Source organism: Anarhichas minor, unplaced genomic scaffold (genome assembly GCF_050575085.1).
Source record: "Anarhichas minor isolate MPS153535 unplaced genomic scaffold, ASM5057508v1 ptg000031l, whole genome shotgun sequence".
Lineage (NCBI taxonomy): Eukaryota > Metazoa > Chordata > Actinopteri > Perciformes > Anarhichadidae > Anarhichas > Anarhichas minor.
Genome location: NW_027466477.1, coordinates 2,738,712 through 2,759,414, shown reverse-complemented (window position 1 = coordinate 2,759,414; position 20,703 = coordinate 2,738,712). Strand labels below are relative to the sequence as shown.

The following is a 20,703-nucleotide window of genomic DNA, read 5'->3' as shown; positions in this document are numbered from 1 at the left end:
AGCGCCATCTGAAAAGCGAGTTGTTTTCTGGCTCATTCATCCCACTGCTAACTGCTGAACAGTCCTCGGTCAATATGGACGGAATGGATGAAGTGATAGAAATACAGAGAAGAAGTGTCGACAGGTGCAGGGACTTTAACCCGATGCGTGCAGATTAGTTTCATAGTGTTAGATCAGCAGCAGACAGATTGAGCCAAACCTCTGAGCCAATCAGAACGGGTAAACAAAGTCAGGAAATAAAAGTGGAAAAAAGTATTTTTCTGCACAAACGGTTGGTTTCCTCGTTCACGTTGTCACTTCTGCATCATTTTTTTTAGGTTTTATTGCAAGAGGTGAACATTTTACAATTTTGTAGCAAAGACAAAACTCAAAATGAACAGAGTTTCAATTTGTCTTTTGAATTTCTGCCCTCAATTTAAAAGTGATGCTAACAGCTAAGCTAACAGCCTCCCGGCTCCAGCCCCATTATCATCAACAGTCTCAACTAACTTCCTAAAAAGCAAGTGAATAATTATATTTTCCAAAATGTTGACCTTTTCCCTCATGATACAGTGATCAATGAGCCACTTCACTGCAGCAGCTTTGTCAGTGAAGAGTTTAAATAAAACAATCTGCTGGACTTTTATTGTGAAGTTTAAAAAAAATGTTTCTCACTTACAGCAAACTGAAACATCTCATCATGTTGAGTTCCTGTCCTTCCTGCAGAGACAAAGGCTGATTAAAACATATTTAACTTCACAATAAAAGTTTTATTTTTCAGCATCACGCAGGAACAACGTGGAGAATTCCTGCTCGTCGACATATTTAAGCTCCGGTCCAATTTGGTTTTGAAGCAAAACCCAAAGACGTTTTCTTTTTATATTCCTCGTGCTTGACGTTCTTCTCGTTGCCTTCTGCTGCTGTTGTCGGGCAAATGTTCAAGATGTGTTGCAGGATGTGATATATTCAGTCTATTTGAATATGATTGCCAGATTAACTTCAGATATATAAATACAATTATAACACATATAAATATATATATAAAGGCATATTTTGATATGAAACATTTATGCATTTTCCCTCTACATCATTGTATTTCCCTATTTTTATTTGATAATTCACCCCTATCACATTTCTACTTACAAAGCTTTACTTGTAAAACTTGCACCGTGAGACTTTTTGGATCTGATGGGACAGATAATTGTAAAACCACTTTTCATGAATTCAGTTATGTCAGAGTGTGTTAGACTGATCTGAAGGGCTCTGCCGCGCAGTACACATTCCAACATGTGTTAACTTTGAAGTGGACGTGCCATAGAACAATGCAATAAATATGCATTTAATTCATGAATCATTCCCTGATATGATGTAAAAGCTCTCAAGGCCATGATCACCCGGGACGCTTTATTTCTAGTTATTTTTAACGAGTTGGTCGGAGCAGATTTCTCTGTTGCTAAGTATTTACGATGCAAACCATCAGATTTAGACAAAGACAAAACCAGCAAAGCCTGGAGGGACGAGTGTGTTTTCAACAGTATTAGGTTCTACAGCATCGGCCTCTTTATCAAAAGGACTAATCCAGTTCCTCACAAGCTCTCGGAGGAATCTCTCACTTCTCGTGATACATTTATTTGATCATTGTGAGACTTTAGGTTAACCAGCTGGAACTCATTCGCCTGAAAGCAACTCAGATGGAATTCTTATGTCGCTTCACGCGTCCAGATAAAAACCTAAACTAAACTGTGTCCACCACAAAGAAAGTGACCTAAATTACTTTTCACTTGCATAGTTTTCATGCTGACCGGGAATTTTTGTCGCTCTACACAAAACCAATACATTATATTCTGTGACTATTTCCCGCCCTGCCGTGATGCTGGGCAGTGCAGTACATACGTAGAGAAGACGTGAGGGGAGTATCACCAGTACGTAGCTAGTCAGGAACGCTGGCAAACATGGTCTGTAGCTTGATACAAACGTGCTGCTAATGCTGAAACCCAAACAACAGGAACTCATTCTGTTAGAAAAGGTACAACAGAGCGACACTCAAAGTCAAGAGTTCTTATTATGAACTCGGTACAAATCATCTTCCCCCACTTGAAGAAAAAGCAGTTGTCTGACGTCACAACGATGGAATAGCATATTGTAAAGGCAACGTTAAGTATATTAGCCTGTATTTCATTTCACTATATCATACTGTCATAAAGTAAACATGTTCTGATTGTAAATTGAAGTCCAATTACGTCGCCATGTTATTAGGAAGCTGGTTAAACAATCTGTGAAAGTTATCGTCTCTGCAAAAACAATTGGATGCTGCACACTTAGCGATGTCTTCGGTTTACGCTTGACGTCGTGGACCCAAACACTTCAGAAGTCAGAAGTTTTGAATTGACAGGGAAAATTCTGACCTCTGAGTTGTCTGGAGAGCAGCATTAGCTTCGTCTTCATTCATTTATTCTGCTGCACTTTATTTCCTACATGGAGTACAAAACGTGTTCTTCATTCAGAATTCATGACACTTGAACCTACGAAGCCAACGAACTCACAAAAGGTGTTTCTTTTTTCTCAGACATCCGTATCTTATGTGTACAAGTAATATAATACATTTGAAAAACTTTTTTTCGAGACTTTAAGGGCTCTGCAAAAACCAAGAAAAGTAAAAAAAGAAAATGTAGATGCAAAAATGAAGAGCTGCTGAACAAGAAAACAAATATAGATGTGGTTGACGTTAGGATAGCAGCGTGTCGAGTCCCTTCACAGCTCCACGGTGACACTGATGCTCGATCGCTCTCTGATCGCGGCCTAAACAGTCTGAACTTGGAGGATTCGTGTTTTTCCTTCTGTGCCAAAGACGCGCTGCGTCTGGAATAAATCCCTTCTGTCCAGCAGTCGGTCCATTTTCTAGAGCTCACGTACATCTCTTCTCGTGCCATAAGGGGGTTGAATATGCAACTGAAAAAAGAAAAACGAGGACCTATAAGCATATCACGCATTCATTCAACTACCATTTTTATATGACTCGTCCCCTTTTTCCTCAGGCGTGGGTGTTGTGTGTGTATCATAGTCATTTTAGAGCTTCGTCATAGGCCTCTCACCATTGTATTAAACATTGTTATACTGTTCGGGTTGGGGGAGGGAGGGGTTCATAACATGAGAGAGATGCCGGGTTTATATATTGCGTCACGGTGCGACGTGATGCATACGGACTGAACAAAGACAGAAGACGTTTATAAATCCTTAGGTTCTGAACTGGATTTTAAAGTAGCATGGTTTGATTTGTCGATGATTAATGACTCTTATTGGTTTTCGGGGGTTATGTTTGATTCTCTTGTATTTTATTGTATGTATTGTACAATCCGATGCCCTGAGGGAGAAGGAAAAATACATTGACTTCTGAACTGCTGTGAACTAAAGGAAACATTGTTATTATTATGATTATTATATTTATTTATTTATTTCCTTTGCACAAGTTGGAATGGCCTTAATTTTGCTTTACTTGCTTCTATCGTGTATTGGCACAAAGTGCACCCCGTTTGATTTGCGAAAAATTTACGAAGCTCATTACGATGCTTATAATCTGAGAGCGCACATCAAAGCAGGATGAAGCAAAAAAAAACAAAGAAAAGTTCAGCAAATCCTTTTTATTTTTCATTAATCTGAGAAACAATATTTTGCATGAATATAAATACAATGGCAGATATTTTGGCTTGTACAAAAAAAGTGAAGCAATTTGAAGAGAAAAAAAAGAATGTACCGTTTCTGCTGTATCTGTATATATCTAAATATTTATTGAAATATGTCATACTACTAATTCTATTAACGATTAAAGGTTTTCTGAACAAAAATCTCTTTACCTGTTTTTGAACATTGTCAAGGTTGTTGGAGTTGGATCTTCTGCTTTCTGTTACTCGACTCAAGGATCTGTGTAATCATTCAAGAAAAAGTATTAAAAATTGCAAATAAACCCTTTCTGCGGGGCGTCTTTATTGCCTGGCATCCCTGTGACGGATAGAAATATCTCTGTTGATCCTTTGATTTAATATAATAACTTCGTGCATCTTTTTCTTTGTGTAAAAGTGTTTTCCTGCCGTCACTCAATAGAACTCGTGGTTACGACGCGGGAAGTCGTGCACACGACGAGCGCGGCGCTCAAGTCGTGAGAACATCACTGCTGGCAACAGCAACATGGACGCTACTATCGGCGTCTTAAAGCCAGCGATGCGAAAAAATACAGCGAGTTAGTGAGCTGTCTACGTAATGCAGGCAATGCAAAGGAGTCATGATGACAAGAGGAAAACTTCCATAAAATTACAATATATTAACTTATCATCCACCGGAAGATAAACTTCCATGGACGACGCCATTTTTAAAAAACGTCAGTGAACACGTCCCAACTTGTGAAAGAGTTCCACGTGGGAGGTTGTGAACCGCAAGAGGGGCACGTTTGTATGGACTCGTTCATATGAAGGCGGTACACGTGAAACCCATTTAAAGCTGTTATTCTGCCTTTACTTTGTCCAGACGTTCAGCTTTTCACTGCTGCAACATTACTCCCGTCCTCGCATCGCTTCACTGGCTGAATGTTCATTCTACTGAATGTTTCGGTGGTTTTAAAGCACCAGCGGGTCTGACTAACGTGTTAGTGTCCATCTGAGATTCTCCAGACCACAGACTAAGTTCATTCGATTTTTAGGTACAGTGTTATCAAAAGAAGAATGCGTGACACGCTGTTACAAACAGCTGTGGTGATTGCACAGGCAGATTAAAACAGTACGGTGTTTGTTCCGTGTGCCTGCAGGTCTCCAGCGGTGGGTAATCACCTGATCACCTGTGTGCAGCTCTCTGAGGCCTCTGAGGCAGCTGAGCTCTCGGCTCACTTCTCAACGACGCTCCGTCCTGCACAGACCTCTTATCTGCTCCGGCAAACTTCTTGCTCCTTCTTTTGTTATTTTGCAAACCTAAATGTGGTCTGTTTCGGTTCCACAGCTTTTCGTGTGTTTAATCCACCATGTGTTGTGGACATAAGCAGGCAGGACTGAATGAAGAAAGACATTTTAACATTCATCCAACAGAGCAAACAAGATGCTTCATGACATTAAAAAGTGCCAAGTTTCACAGTATGCAAGAAGCAGTTCAGAATTAAAAGCAACATGAAATAATCATGATAAAAATCTAACTAATTTAAACAACGTAGTGTCACTGTGAGGCCCAATGACAATCTTCACACGCACAGACTCTGAGGCGCGTTCCTGCAGTCTGTGAGGGATTAGTTCTCTCAAGTCATCGAGAGTTTGAGTTCCTCTCCGATATTTAGAGCCCTTTATGAACCCTTTCTGCAGACTTTGCCCAAGGGAATTACCCACAATTCATAGCGTTGTGATGCCAAACACGGAGTAACCAGAGGAAGCACGGAGACGTAAACAAAGAGGACGGCACATGTGTGTTCAGCCGGGCGAATTACATTTATTTCATCTTGTTCCTGAAGCAGTTTTGATAAAAACATGTAAATTGATTATTTGACAATTAACTCTCATCTCATAAGCCTCTCACACTGAAACCATCTAACAGGGGACGTCTGTTAAGTCCCTGAGGGTTCAGGGTTTAAGTCCATAGGGGGGGACGTTTGGGACTGGGCCTTAAAGGTGTAAGTGAGGATACGGAGGATATTTCCTCCAGTCCTCACTCAGAGTAGAGGTTTGTGTTTGACTTGTAGTTGTGATAAGGTCAGCGAGCAGGCAATTACATATTTAATGAGGCTCCACACAAGTTCAGTACAAATGTGTGTGTGTGTGTGTGTGTGTGTGTGTGTGTGTGTGTGTGTGTGTGTGAACACAGTCGGCGTGCTCGGGGGTCTGGCTGCCAGCTGGACCAGAACATGCTGGAAGCCACGAATACTAATAATGTGTCTGTTCACAGCAAGAGGGCCGCAACTCACTGAATACTGATGCACACAAGATGACAGAGGACGGGTGTACAAACAAGCCGGCCATATGTCGACACAGGCGGCACCGTAACAGGCCGGAACACTAATGAGTCCATTAAGGGGCCACGTGTCCTTGAGCGAGACCCTGAACCTCCAACCACCTTTTGTTATTGGAGGTGTTGACTGTGGAATGTGGAATCTGGTTGATTGTTTTGGTTCCATAGCCAGTTATTCTGCTCTGTTTCTTTAAGTACAACTCAAATAGTGTTGAGTGGGATTATCGTCGTGCACGCGCTCAGATGAACTGAACTTAACACGCACCAACACCTTCGGCGAGCCCGGCCTTTCGTCCTCACACTTCTCGGTTCGTGCTGAGTTCAAGTGAAGTCAGTGGAGTGGAAGAAGTCAACGTCCTGACAGAGAGCATGTGAGAAGCTGAGCAAACAACAAACACACACACACACACACACACACACACACACACACCTGAATTCACCTGTGAAGCTCACGTTGTTAAAGCCGTCGTTGTTTCACTCACAACTGCAAACTTAACAATGGAACAATAGGAAAAGAAAAACAACAGGTGTATATATCATCACTGAATCCTGACTTTGTGTGAAATATAAGAAGAGGTCTAGCTCAGATAAACCCAGTATAAACTATCTGCCCAAAGAAGACATTTAGCAGCTAAAGAGGGATGAATTAACAAATGTGTCTGCTGCTTGCGTGTGTACAGAAAATAGCTTTGCTAACATGTTAGCCTCATCTGACCATAACCCTGAAGTGTGCTCAGGCGGCAACCTCCAGTTCTACAGATTGAAGTCAAAGCTTCATGTGTTCATAGCGTCTTTTGTCATGTGCAAAGTGTAGTAAACACTCAGCAAATGTGGAAGAATATATTAAAAGCTGCATTCTCTCTAGTGTCCACCAGGGGGCGACTCCTCTGGTTGTATAGAAGTCTATGAGAAAATGACTCTACTTCTCAAAATGGTGAAAACATGGAACAGTGGTGAACCTTCCCAGGAGTGGCCGGCCGACCAAAATTACCCCAAGAGCGCAGCGACGACTCATCCAAGAGGTCACAAAAGACCCGAGAACAACATCCAAAGAACTGCAGGCCTCACTTGCCTCAATTAAGGTCAGTGTTCATGACTCCACCATAAGAAAGAGACTGGGCAAAAATGGCCTGCATGGCAGAGTTCCAAGACGAAAACCACTGCTGAGCAAAAAGAACATAAAGGCTCGTCTCAGTTTTGCCAGAAAACATCTTGATGATCCCCAAGACTTTTGGGAAAATACTCTGTGGACTGATGAGACAAAAGTTGAACTTTTTGGAAAGTGTATGTCCCATTACATCTGGCGTAAAAGTAACACGGCATTTCAGAAAAGGAACATCATACCAACAGTAAAATATGGTGGTGGTAGTGTGATGGTCTGGGGCTGTTTTGCTGCTTCAGGACCTGGAAGACTTGCTGTGGTAAATGGAACCATGAATTCTGCTGTCTACCAAAAAATCCTGAAGGAGAATGTCCGGCCATCTGTTCGTGACCTCAAGCTGAAGCGCACTTGGGTTCTGCAGCAGGACAATGATCCAAAACACACCAGCAAGTCCACCTCTGAATGGCTTAAGAAAAACAAAATGAAGACTTTGGAGTGGCCTAGTCAAAGTCCCGACCTGAATCCGATTGAGATGCTGTGGCATGACCTTAAAAAGGCGGTTCATGCTCGAAAACCCTCCAATGTGGCTGAATTACAACAATTCTGCAAAGATGAGTGGGCCAAAATTCCTCTACAGCGCTGTAAAAGACTCATTGCCAGTTATCGCAAACACTTGATTGCAGTTGTTGCTGCTAAGGGTGGCCCAACCAGTTATTAGGTTTAGGGGGCAATCACTGTTTCACACAGGGCCATGTAGCTTTGGATTTTTTTTTTTCCTTAATAATAAAAACCTTCATTTAAAAACTGCATTTTGTGTTTACTTGTGTTATCTTTGTCTAATATTTAAATTTGTTTGATGATCTGAAACATTTAAGTGTGACAAACATGCAAAAAAATAAGAATCAGGAAGGGGGCAAACACTTTTTCACACAACTGTATATATGTATGTATATATATATATATATATATATAATGATGTATTTATAACTATATATCATGTCTCAGCAGGTGCTTCATGTCTCTCACTCCCTAACTGTCCGTGCTGGATCTGTCCCCGTTGTTTTAAAAAGCTAAATAAGTTATTAGCATGACGTCATCCAGCTAGCCTAACCTGTCTGGTGTTCAGCTAGTGGAGAAGCTTCATGTGCTGCTTCCCTTTCCCGCTAGTCTGCTGTCTGATTGTGAGGTCAGGCTGATCTGATATCAGCTCTTTGGCCTGAAGCTTCTCCTCAAAGTTCTCCTCTCAAACGGGTCTTGAGGTACATCAGACATCAGATGTCCTCCATAAGACGTCCTGCATCAGACGTCCTATATAAGACGTCCTGCTAAAGACGTCCTCCATAAGACGTAATTTCCAACTTCCGGTTCAACCTCATTTCCTCAACAACTTCCTCAACAACTTCCGGTTCAAACGACGATCATTTCCTCGATCCTCGCTCGAACCGGAGGTTGTTCTGCGCCGCCATATTGACGGCCGTCCCAAAGCTCTTATTTCTGCTCTGAGGAGCGAGGATCGAGGAGGGAGGAGGGATCTCTGAGGAGCCATGAGCGATGAACCCACGAGAACAGACTTCCAGGAAGTGTTTTAACGGCCGACACGCCCCCTCATTGTTCATCAGTCATGTGATTGGACGCTGCAGCCGATCGGACTGATGAGATTTTATTCAACATCTAAACAATGAAGACGAATCAGATTAAACTCAAGCTTTATATTTGATTCGTTTTCTGATTCAACATCTGGTTTAAATAAATGTATAGTTTATTATTATTATTATTTATTTGATTTTATTTGTTGTGGCTCAAGGTGGGGCGGCGCCCTAGCGCCCTCTATTGACCAGCCACTGCTAAGCACCATGAGCTCATGGCAGCTCATGACATGTGAACTTTACAGCTCGGTAGAAAAGTGTGTCTGCTCCTGAACGCAGCACGACTTCACTCTGTAGTCTGGCAGCGTCCGCAGCAACAGCATCACATTAACACAGGAACGTGATTTATTGAAGCCGGTTCGTCTCTTTTCTGGTTCTTCATCGATCCTCCGGAGACCAATCGCTCTTTTTCTTCTTGGCTTGCCTCCGCAGAGAGGTCAGAGGTCAGCGTGAGTTACAGAGCAGTGACCCTGCAGCTGGTCAGCACTCGGCTGCTGAATACTAATCTAAGGAGTAAAGTCGAAGGTTTCGATCCGCTGCGAGAGGAAATCTGTCCGATGTATGATTTACTGTAGAACACCTGGAGGTTTGTACAGAACGAAGGAACAAAATCACTAAGTACGTGTACTCTACTGCAGTACTTACATGTTCTGATACTTTATACTTCTCCTCCACTACATCTCAGAGGTACATGTTGTACTTTATACTGTACTACATCTCAGAGGTACATATTGTACTTCATACTGTACTACATCTCAGAGGTACATATTGTACTTCATACTGTACATCTAAGAGGTACATATTGTACTTTTTACTGTACTACATCTAAGAGGTACATGTTGTACTTTATACTGTACTACATCTCGAGGTATGTCTTATATCTTATATATATATCATGACGTTCAACATTAAACTAACCCGACTACATTAACTTGTATTTGTGTGATTTGTTCCTTAATATTCAGTATTTGGTTTACTAATCCTCTTTACTGCATCTTTGAGTTATTGAACTGTATTCAGCAGCTAAATGGTACTCAGCCATCATTCATCGTGTTCATCCGTCTGTCTGTGAAAACGTCTCAACGGTTCATGATCTGTTTTAATGACGTCATCACTATCAGGTCCACCAGCAGGTGGGTTCACGGTTCAGGTGATGAGGAGCTGCACGTGAAACATATAAACTGGACCAGTTACCTTATTAATGTTCAGCTGTAGATGAAACGTGTCGACTGTTCATGATTGATGAGAATGTACTGTGGCCATAAAGTAACCAGCAAATACTACAGCTAAGAAGTATTTTACTGCATTACAAGTTGACCATATTTACATCAACACTGCCTAAAATCATGCTTTTACGTGAATGATTGAAAACTGTCAGAAAACTGAAAAATATCCAGAAATTAAATTGTAAAAATTAAAGTGAACAATGTGGAACAATTGTGAAAATGTCCAAAATTATTCAATTTTATAAAAAAATATTCAAAAACATATTAAAAGGTTAAAAAATGTTTATAAAAGTGAGAAATATCCAAAAAGTATTTGTGTGAAAACTAATGAAATATGCTCAATAAAGGTGTTTGATACAGTAATGTCATCCTTCTACCTCACAACTTAAAATTAAATCATAGAATCTAATCTGAACCAGTTGAATTAATAACATCCTATAAGTTATGAAAATAAATGGGACCACTGAATACTTCTTGTAGTGGGACTGTGTCTTGATGGTCTGGTCCCAGTTTAAAGTCTCTTAAACACTGACATGAGCTTCAGCAGCTGTACTTGAGTTTGATTCTACATCCACATGGTTGCCAGGTTTGATACTCAGCATCCACCATCCACACACACACACACACACACACACACACTCAGTCAGTGTAAAACAAGATGAAACACAGCAGAAGGTTTAAAACAGTAAATCACTTTTAATTTAGTTCTCTCATCGGCAGGTGAGCTCGTTTCTTTAAACATGATGAATGAAGTGCATTGGTAGTAGAAGCCTGACAGGATTTCATTCATGACGCGATATACATGCTCCGTTCAGGTGCGTCCGTGAATCCACGTGAGACAAGCCAACATTACTCAAATAAAAACCACTACAGTTCAGCTCTTGACCTGATAGAATAAAAAGATAAGACAGATCCATCGCTCGACACAACGGTGGCAGCAATACACAGGATTGCCCAAGCAGTAAAGTACACGTTCCTTTAAGAAACAGGGAGAGAGAACGCGAAAAAAAAAAACCTAACCTCCGGCTTTTTTTAATCCCCAATTCAAGTAGTATTTACCCCTTCTTTTTTCTGTCATGTGTGTTTGCGTGTTTTGACTTTTGTTTCCTAATAAATTCAAGTTCAGCGTGAAAAAACCCCATAAAAAGACAAAAGAAGAAGAGTCCAGATAATACATGTGTTGGTGGAGGAAGAGATGGGTTTAAAAAAAATAAAATAGTGACATTCTGGATTCCTCAGAGGGAAACAAAAAGCAGCAGGTGAGGAAGAAGAGGAGGAGGAGGAGGCAGCCTTCTTCATGAGACACATGGAGAGACTGGTGGTTGAAGTTAGCAGGAGCTGGTGGGATTTAACAGTGAAAGCTCTCAACCAAACCGGCGTCAATAACTAACAGAAAGCTCTTCAGAATACTAGCACGCTCAGGAGAGAACGAGAGAGAGAGAGTGTGTGTGTGTGTGTGTGTGTGTGTGTGTGTGTGTGTGTGTGTGTGTGTGTGTGTGTGTGTGTGTGTGTAGCGACTTATTAAACTCTGACTTGAAATGAACTCGTTTCTGCTTCTAAGCTGCAGCGTAAAGAAGAGTTTTCTGTTATATTTTACGTTTGTCTAATTGGTTCCTGCTGCGAAAAAAAAAAAAAAAAAAAAAAAAAAGGAATCAAAAACCATCGTTTGTATTCGTTAATCTAACTCAGGTTTGGAGCCCAAAAGGTTTCCTCTCACTGGCGCTGGGTGGAGTAGCGGCCCTCGCTGGGGCCCGCGCCCCGCCCGGAGCCGAAGCTGGGTTTCTGTGCCATGCCTCCGCGGGTGGGGGGGCCTCGGGGTCCTCCTCCTCCACCGCCTCCACCGCCGCCACCCCCTCCTCCTCCTCCTCCTCCTATCCGCTCTCGGGGCCCGCCGGGACCTCCTGGACCGCGGGGCCGTATGTCCCGCCTGTCGCCCTCCCGGGCCGACCGGGTCTTCTTCTCCTCCACGTTCAGCCGGACGTCGCCTCTGAACTTGATGGGCTGAGGACACGAGAAATAAAACAAAAACAACGTTACAGCTTCATTAAGTTTCTTTTTTTCCATTCGTCCGTCCAGACTGAACATCAAACATACGAACTGTATCATCGTGAATAAAGAGCCGTCTCACCCGGTTGCTGAGGATCTTCTGGACCGGTTCAGAGTCGTCAAACACCACAAAGCCAAAGTTGGGCAGCTTCCCTCCGCTGTTGATCCTCAGCTCCAGGACCGTCCCGTACTCTGTGGACCACACACTCCGTTTACCATCTCGGGCACAAAACAGACGTTTGGGAATCTCGTGTTCTGAAGCTCTAAAAGTCAAACTCACGCTCAAAGAACTCCTTGAGTTCGGTCTTGTCCACATCGTGGGGGACGTTTCCCACAAAGAGCTGCTGGGCGTCGGGGTACCGGACCACCCGGCGGCCCTCGGACTCGCCCTGCTCGCCCTCCCGAACTGAAACAAGTCAACAGAGGGGGACGCTTTGAGACAACGTGACTGGTAGATTCTATTCTGAGTTTATGAACTCTTTACTCGTGTGTGGAGTTTAAGTTCGTCACGGCATGTTGACGCGTCAGAAAACTTCATAATCTGCTGTGTTTGGTCTCTAAACGCAGGTGTTGAAGTGAGTTTAACTTGTACAACAATAAAAACATTGACAGCGAGTCCCAAAGCAGAAAGCATTTGGCCTCGGAAACTGAGCTTTCATAGATAAAACTTTTAATGAACACATGCTTTGAGCTGCGTCTCAGAACACTCCTGCAGCTACGTGTGTGTGTGTGTGTGTGTGTGTGTACCTGGTCTGGGTCCTCTGTGCACCGGTGGAGGACCTCCGGGCCTCTGTTCCCTCGGCCTCTGGTCCCTCGTTGGTCTCTGTGCTGCTGTCTGGGGCTCTGACTTCACCTCCGCTCTGGGCTGAAAGAGTCAACACACTTCAGTAAGAAGAGAACGAACCAGGTTCATGACTTCACTTTTATATCAACAGCAGCTGGATTCATCATCATAAAGGAGATAGAAGGAGACGTTTGTGTCCTGCTGCCTTCATCTCTACTAAAGACAAAGCTGCAACACAACAGCGAAGCCCGAGGACGGCTACTGACACAGAACTAAAATGGCTGCTTAAGATTAGGAATCCAAACTAGTTTTAAAATCAAGCTGTAGTTGAACACCAGATTCATCTTGGGAGATATTTAAAGCTGACTCTTGCAAACCTACCGGTGCTGTGGGAGGGGCTTTGACGACGTGTGGGGGGATTCCTGAGACTGGGACGGCCCCGCTGGGAGGGAGGTTCTTACTGGTGACGGACGCCCAGGAGAACGGCTGGGAGGAGACAGAACACTGGAGACACTTAGTGCTGCTGCTCATCTCAGTCTTTAAGTATTACAGCAGGTCACTCAGAAGAAACACCGTTGCTAAGAAGAGCGTGGTGCCACTGAGGTATGATTCAGGTTTCACTCGTTCAGACCTACCCTGTTTTCTTCTGGGGCGGTGGGGGCGGGTTCTGCGGGCGTGGCGGCGGGTTCTGCGGTGGGCGCGGCTCCGCTGCTTTTCTCTTTCTGGTCGTCGGATGCGTTCGTGTCCGCTTGCGTCTCCGCCGTCGTCTCTGGCTTCAGCGCCACAACAACGACCTCGGCCTCCTTCTCAGCCTCCGGCTCCGGTTCTGGACTCGCCGCGGCCTCCTCTTCCTCCTCTTCCTCCTCCTCGTCGTCGTCGTCGTCTCCAGGAACCGTCGGCTCTGAACTAGAAGTACGAGACAGTTACACACAAACCTGCTGCCTCTGCTGAACAATGGGAAACACACCGTGTGTGACGAACGAACGAAATTTGTGATATTTCATCAAAAACATTTTACTCCACATGTCTCGTTTAAAATCTTACCACAAATAAACCGTTTGTTTTAACCAGATTCTGTAAAAAACATTAAATTCTGAGCTGTTCAGCGCAACTAAGAAGACATGATTGACTCGGCTGAGACCAACAGTCATGTGACAACAAATCTGTGACACTTTGACTGAACACAGAGCTTGGAAGTAGAGGTAAATAAATGACTCAAAGGTTGTAACACATGAAGCAGTTACAGCTTGAGGAACACACCAGGGTGTCGGGTCGTAGAAGGAGGCGGACTCCTCCGGAGCGACGTCGGGGGAGGGGACCCTCTCCTCGATCTCCACCTCGTCCTCAGACTCTGAAAAACACACAAACATGTTCAGCACAACGACCTCCTGCTGCTCTTTATGGAATAAAGATACACGTTCTATTTAAACTAGTCCATAAAAAAAAAAAAAAGGCGATATTCGTCACGAAGAGGTTCTTAAACAGAATAAAAGACGGCCGAGCAAAGAGACACAATCGCTACAGAATGAACGAGAAACTCTGAACTCAATTCATCTTTAGCTGAATAACACAGACGGAGGATGAAGAGTAAGACGGCGGAGAAACATGAAACAAGGTCTTTAACGTCGTCTCACCTTCTGGAGGCTCAGAATCAGAGTCTCCGAACACCTCGTCCTGGTAGCGGAACACGTCGTTGTGAACGTAGAATTTGTTTGCAACGGTTCCCTGGAGGAAGAAAGAATCATTTAAACATGATAAACTTCCATCAACACATCCGACTGTGTGCTTTGACAGCAGGCGGAGACTACAGACCTCGGGCGCCAGCACGAAGGTCTGCATGAACTTCCTCATGGGCTGCATGTTGTTGGACAGCTCGCCCATCACCTGCACCACCACGCCCTCGTTCAGGGTGGCGTGGGCGTCCACGTGTCGGATCTTTGTGTGACAGTCGCGGAAACTCAGAGCCATCACCCTCTTGTGGATCTCCTGCAGACGGGGGGGTCAGTAAGGACACTTTAAAAAACAGTATACAATATTCAAAATCTAACACAATATCTAGTCTCTTATGATATAATATCAATATGTTGCTCAGCCTTAATTATGTCATGAACAAAAATAGTGTTTCTCATTTCATATTCATTCATAAGACTGAAGAGTGAACTGTAAGAGCCGCTCTGTGATAATCAACATGTTAACGTGTGTAAGAGCCGCTCTGTGATAATCAACATGTTAACGTGTGTAAGAGCCGCTCTGTGATAATCAACATGTTAACGTGTGTAAGAGCCGCTCGGTGATAATCAACATGTTAACGTGTGTAAGAGCCGCTCTGTGATAATCAACATGTTAACGTGTGTAAGAGCCGCTCTGTGATAAACATGTTAACGTGTGTAAGAGCCGCTCTGTGATAAACATGTTAACGTGTGCAAGAGCCGCTCTGTGATAAATAACATGTTAACGTGTGTAAGAGCCGCTCTGTGATAAACATGTTAACGTGTGTAAGAGCCGCTCTGTGATAAACATGTTAACGTGTGTAAGAGCCGCTCTGTGATAAACATGTTAACGTGTGTAAGAGCCGCTCTGTGATAAACATGTTAACGTGTGTAAGAGCCGCTCTGTGATAAACATGTTAACGTGTGCAAGAGCCGCTCTGTGATAAACATGTTAACGTGTGTAAGAGCCGCTCTGTGATAAACATGTTAACGTGTGTAAGAGCCGCTCTGTGATAAATAACATGTTAACGTGTGCAAGAGCCGCTCTGTGATAAACATGTTAACGTGTGTAAGAGCCGCTCTGTGATAATCAACATGTTAACGTGTGCAAGAGCCGCTCGGTGATAATCAACATGTTAACGTGTGTAAGAGCCGCTCTGTGATAAATAACATGTTAACATGTGTAAGAGCCGCTCTGTGATAAACATGTTAACGTGTGCAAGAGCCGCTCTGTGATAATCAACATGTTAACATGTGTAAGAGCCGCTCTGTGATAAACAACATGTTAACGTGTGCAAGAGCCGCTCTGTGATAATCAACATGTTAACGTGTGTAAGAGCCGCTCTGTGATAATCAACATGTTAACGTGTGTAAGTGTAATGTCTGGTGGAGGAAGAAGACTTACAGATTGTCCATAAACAGCCTCCACCGGTTTGCCGTTGTTGTCCAGGCCGCCGTGCACGTAGGACGAGTTCTTTCCATAAAACCTGAGCGGACGGACAGAAGAGACTAGTTAGTTTATTACATCACATAAAGGAATCCTGCGTTCGTGTTCACGCCGAGGTTCCAGTGAACTCTGACCAACTATCACATGACCGAGGAGCAGGTGAAGGGCTCACCTGTGCAGGTAGTCGGGGGCCTGGTTCAGCAGTGTGTAATACTGTCGGACAAACTCTCGCCCGACCAGCTGGGCACTTGGCTTCTCCATCACCATTTCTTTGGTCAGCTGGAAATCTCTGTGAGGAAGAAGAGGAAGAGGGTTAGATTAATGATGTCCTGCGATTACTGTATTAACTAGTGCTGAAACAATCGTTCTGTTAATTGATAAGTGATAGTATTCAGGGACTGAAATGTTTCTCATTATAAAATCTTTGAGTTTGTATTGTTTGTTTGTCACGTTGAGTTCTGGCAAATTGGCTGTTTTTTGTTTTTTTTCTGATATTACACCAAAAGATGAATCGATTACTTAATTGTTGACTTGTTCCGGGAACACTTTGAACTCTCATATTGCAGAATCACCCGTAGACAACACGACATTAGGACTACTGTTGTAAGCAACGAGCTGGTTGCCAGTTATTTAAAATGGTTGCTACTGTAAATGACAACTTGACAAACAGTTCTTGGGCTTTTAGAAGTTAGCGTTGAGCGCCGACATCAGGCGATGTTTTGTGTCTTTGCTCCGCGATAATCACACACGCCTCAGCAGCCAACAACCCTCCTGAAAGACGTAGATGTGATGATGAGTCATCCTGCGTCCCCACAGAGAGCAGTCGGAGAGGTTTGAAGTGGAAATCAGGTTCGGTAAATGTGACCTCTGATTTCACAACAGCACACGACATCCAGACTCGTTTTAATTAATTTCTCTGGAGCACGTTGAAGCGCCTGCAGCGAGAAATGTGTTTGATCTGCAAACCTGACTGATTCTGACAAGCTTCCACACACACGCGAAAAAGAAATTCCACTTAAATGTAATTTCTTCTACTGCCTTTATCTCTCAAATGAACCTTAATGCACATTTAGAAAGCACACAAGGTTTTTATTTATTTTGGGTATAAGTTTTGTACTATTTGGCCTTCAAACGTCGACTGAAATATGCTGATGTGGTTTTATTTTGGTGCCCTTTAACCTTCAACTCGAGCCGATCTAACCGTCACTTATTGTGACTGAAGAGACTCCATAAACTAAACCATGTCAGCTTAATAACGTTAATGAAACCGAGATACGGCTGCACGGGTAATTGAACGATCACGAAGACTAAAATGTACACCATCGACTGAGATGTCTAAAAATAAGTCTTTTTGGACATAACCGTGCAGCTCTACATGAACAAACTACAGCACAAACTGGACACACGATCCTGACCTAAAAAGCGTCCCAGAACTCCCGTCTTTATGAGGACATTTTGTTCCCTTCACTGATTCCACCACTGTGTGTGTGTGTGTGTGTGTCCACTGCAAAATCAACCCGTGTTTTCAGATTCAACGCCCTGATAACGCTCCAGGACGGACGGTTTATGGTGATGTTAACTTTGACGGTAACACACCCACATTCCTCAGTTTCCTGTACTTTTTTTTTAACGTGGTAATGCGGCTCGGTGCCATTAGACAGTCACCGATATGAATATTTGCACATGGAGCCTGTGTGCCTGTCGGGTTTTGATGGATCGCCCATTAAAAGCAACTTTCAAGTCTGATGTGAAACTGGTCCCCGTCTGGAATGTAGAACAAGAATAAAAGATACGTAGGACTGCTGATGTTCTACGTTTGTCCAAAGAGAAAACCAAAACCAACAATCTCACTTCGTCTATTGCACTTAACCCCAAAAGTCTTACTGAGGATGCAAACCTTTCCCAGCAGGACACAAAGATGTAGTTTTATTCTATAAAAGGCACCGTAGTTTCTAGAGAACTTTACTGTGTGAATAGTGCATTTGATGGGGATCATTTACAGCTGCAGATTCAGTGTTTTAAGTGCATGTGGAAGTGGCTCAATGATGCGTTTTGGGACAACAATGGAGGTCCAGGTTGCAGACTTACCCTTAAAAAACTATATAGAGCACACAGTATGGTCTAATAGTAGAGGTTAATCTATGGTGAGGAGGCTAAAACTAGCAGACCCACTGGTACTGTCTTAAATAGACTGTCTGTCTGCCACACCTGTCTGTCCACACCACCACCATCTGCTGTCCTGGCAAACACTTAGCACCCAGCACACCAGCAGCACATTATCCACCAGGCTAAGCCTGAGGAGGAGTAGCCCCAAAAGAGCTGAAGGTGTGCCGGGATCTCAGGGCTAACGTCGGGGGGGGGTCCAAGTGTATTTGAAGATATGAAGTGCATATAAGGGCACCACAAGCTGCACCACAGCAGCCATATCACAGAGCAGCTTGTGTAGAAAGAAAGTACACAGCATGGCAGGCAGACAAAAGGCCACGCAGTGACCGGCACCGACCGGCCTTACGCGCACTCATCCACCGGTCATGGCGGCTCTGCACATCGGTGGGACTTTTTTTTTTATGGTTACAGGGTTTAGTCCAACCAACCAGATATAACCCTGGGTTCAAAGAGCCTAATAGCTGCTCCACACGGAGCTAAACCCGCAAAAAACTAGCGCAGACACCAGCGCAGACACAGCTAATGTAGCTTTGGTTTGTGCAGCAGCCCCAACACGTGTCCACCGGCCGGTTCACCGGCTACACGTCTCGGGTCTTTCCGTGGCAAGTTAACCGGTTAGCCGGATCAGAACCGAGGAGAAACCAGTGAGCGCATATGGTGGAGGATTGTGGAGAAAAATGCAAAACTGGCAACCAAGAGAAACACGCGAAGGGAGGGAGTCACGACTGAATGAGAGCTCTTAAGTGGGCTACACATGGGCGGTGGCTATCTCCTGGAAAAAACAAAGTTAAATGGCTATATCCTAATATTCCAACATAGCAAACAACTACTTCCATCACCGGCCTCTACTTTCGAGTTCATTACCATAACACGTATCGTTTAATTTAACATGACCGCAGTGCCAACAGCCATCATGGCCTCACCAGGATGTAGACGGAGCCGTAAAAAAGCGACCCAGTTAATCTGCCAATTACGACACAGGAAAACACCCTATTTCCTACTTTTTTTTTTACGAAAAACACGTGACAGTTTGTCAAAAAGAATAACTTACCTGTGGGTCAACTATCAAAAAAAAAATCGATCAAGAAACAAGTGATTTCTTTGAATCACCACAGCGACAGCAGCCAGGAGACGCTAGCGGCTTCACAACGTGCTGGAGTGCTAGGTTACCGGTTTTCATTCTCCGCAACCGAACGTGACATCCCGCCTCTTACGAGCCGTCTAAGCCAATCAAATTAAAGCTGTGTGACTCATCTACCAATTGCTTTAGCGCATACACAGATAGGGGCGGGAGCTTCTAACTCACAGCCAATCACGAAGCGCTGTGTCTAAACTTAGGATTTTCGCGATAGGGGGCCTATCACGTCACAGTAAATGGATTTGAGGTGCGATGGTTTCATCGGCCGGTACGTGCCGGTTGTTGTTTTGAGCTTCGTGTACCGGAGCCTCTTCACCGCTTAGGGGTGACAAAACGTTATTCGGTATTTTAACTGACTTTAATTACAGCGGATGACTCATCGAATAACAGTTTAACTAGGTGTTAAATGTCAAAGAGCAGAAACCCCGCATATCCTGCCAGTCAGCTTTAAAGAAAACCCTTTATTTGGAGTCACAAATCACCTCAGTCAGATCCTGAACGTGCGTGCAATTACCGGCTCTGTTTTCTGTGTCACACACTAATCTCTCCCTGCCTGCAGTTACCCTTTTCCCGCCATTCACATAACCTGCCCACCTGCTCCTCATTTCCATACCGGCACATTTACATTTAGTCTGGTTTGCCTCTACCTGATCCACAGTTAAATAATGCCTTTGCCACTCTCTGGATGCGTTTACCTGTTGTGACCGTCCACCTGGTTGGTTTATTTAACAATCTGAAGCTTCATCTTCACCTGTCTGAGATGTGCTTTTAGGTGCAAGCTCTGAAAGACTGCAAAACTTTCCTTAAAATCTCACATTATTGCAGTTCATACTGCGATTTAATGTTCAATGTTTACAAAAAACGAATTACCTTAAACCATCTGATACACATGAATATAGGGCCTTTGGTCAGCAAATATGTGGTTCCTAAGAACAAAGACAGACAATTATTGACAAATAGTATCAAACTTCAAGGCTACTTGAGGCTCGTTTATCAATTCTATAAACCATCAGCACGGTTTCTGCTTCACACTAAATTTGAAATCCTAAAACATACTTTCTGCAAATAACTTCAAGCGGTTAATACGTTCGACACATCATTAAAAAGCCTGTGTGTGATGTTTTTTGCTTAACACTGCTGTTTAAACACCACACTCAATTATTAATCACAGAATGCAGCTGTGAAAACACCTGTAACCAATTAGATCCTTTAGAAATCAGGGCTTGAACTCTATAAATGGATTCAGGTTTTGTGTGTGTGTGTGTGTGTGTGTGTGTGTGTGTGTGTGTGTGTGTGTGTGTGTGTGTGTGTGTGTGTGTGTGTGTGTGTGTGTGTGTGTGTGTGTGTGTGTGTGTGTGTGTGTGAGAACAACAATGCCAGTTTTTGAGTGACTGTACAGTGTACATGTGTTACTAAATACTGTATTTTGTTTACAATACAGTATTTATGTTCACGTGATCTTCAGTTGAAGTTATTGTGTCTCA

The 20,703-nt window shown here is 43.5% G+C and overlaps 1 protein-coding gene across 1 annotated transcript; it reads right to left on the bottom strand.

Moving 5' to 3' along the window:
• Positions 1–11,407: 11,407 nt before the first annotated feature.
• Positions 11,408–19,267, bottom strand: g3bp1 (GTPase activating protein (SH3 domain) binding protein 1). The gene is made up of 12 exons (XM_076105274.1): positions 19,133–19,267; positions 16,088–16,204; positions 15,874–15,955; positions 14,572–14,745; positions 14,394–14,484; positions 14,020–14,110; positions 13,395–13,665; positions 13,141–13,245; positions 12,723–12,840; positions 12,256–12,381; positions 12,058–12,167; positions 11,408–11,930 (listed from the first exon to the last, which is right to left on the bottom strand). The coding sequence occupies exons 2-12, from the start codon at positions 16,180–16,182 to the stop codon at positions 11,643–11,645; spliced, it is 1,551 nt and encodes a 516-aa protein (XP_075961389.1). The 5' UTR covers positions 16,183–16,204; positions 19,133–19,267; the 3' UTR covers positions 11,408–11,642.
• Positions 19,268–20,703: the final 1,436 nt, after the last annotated feature.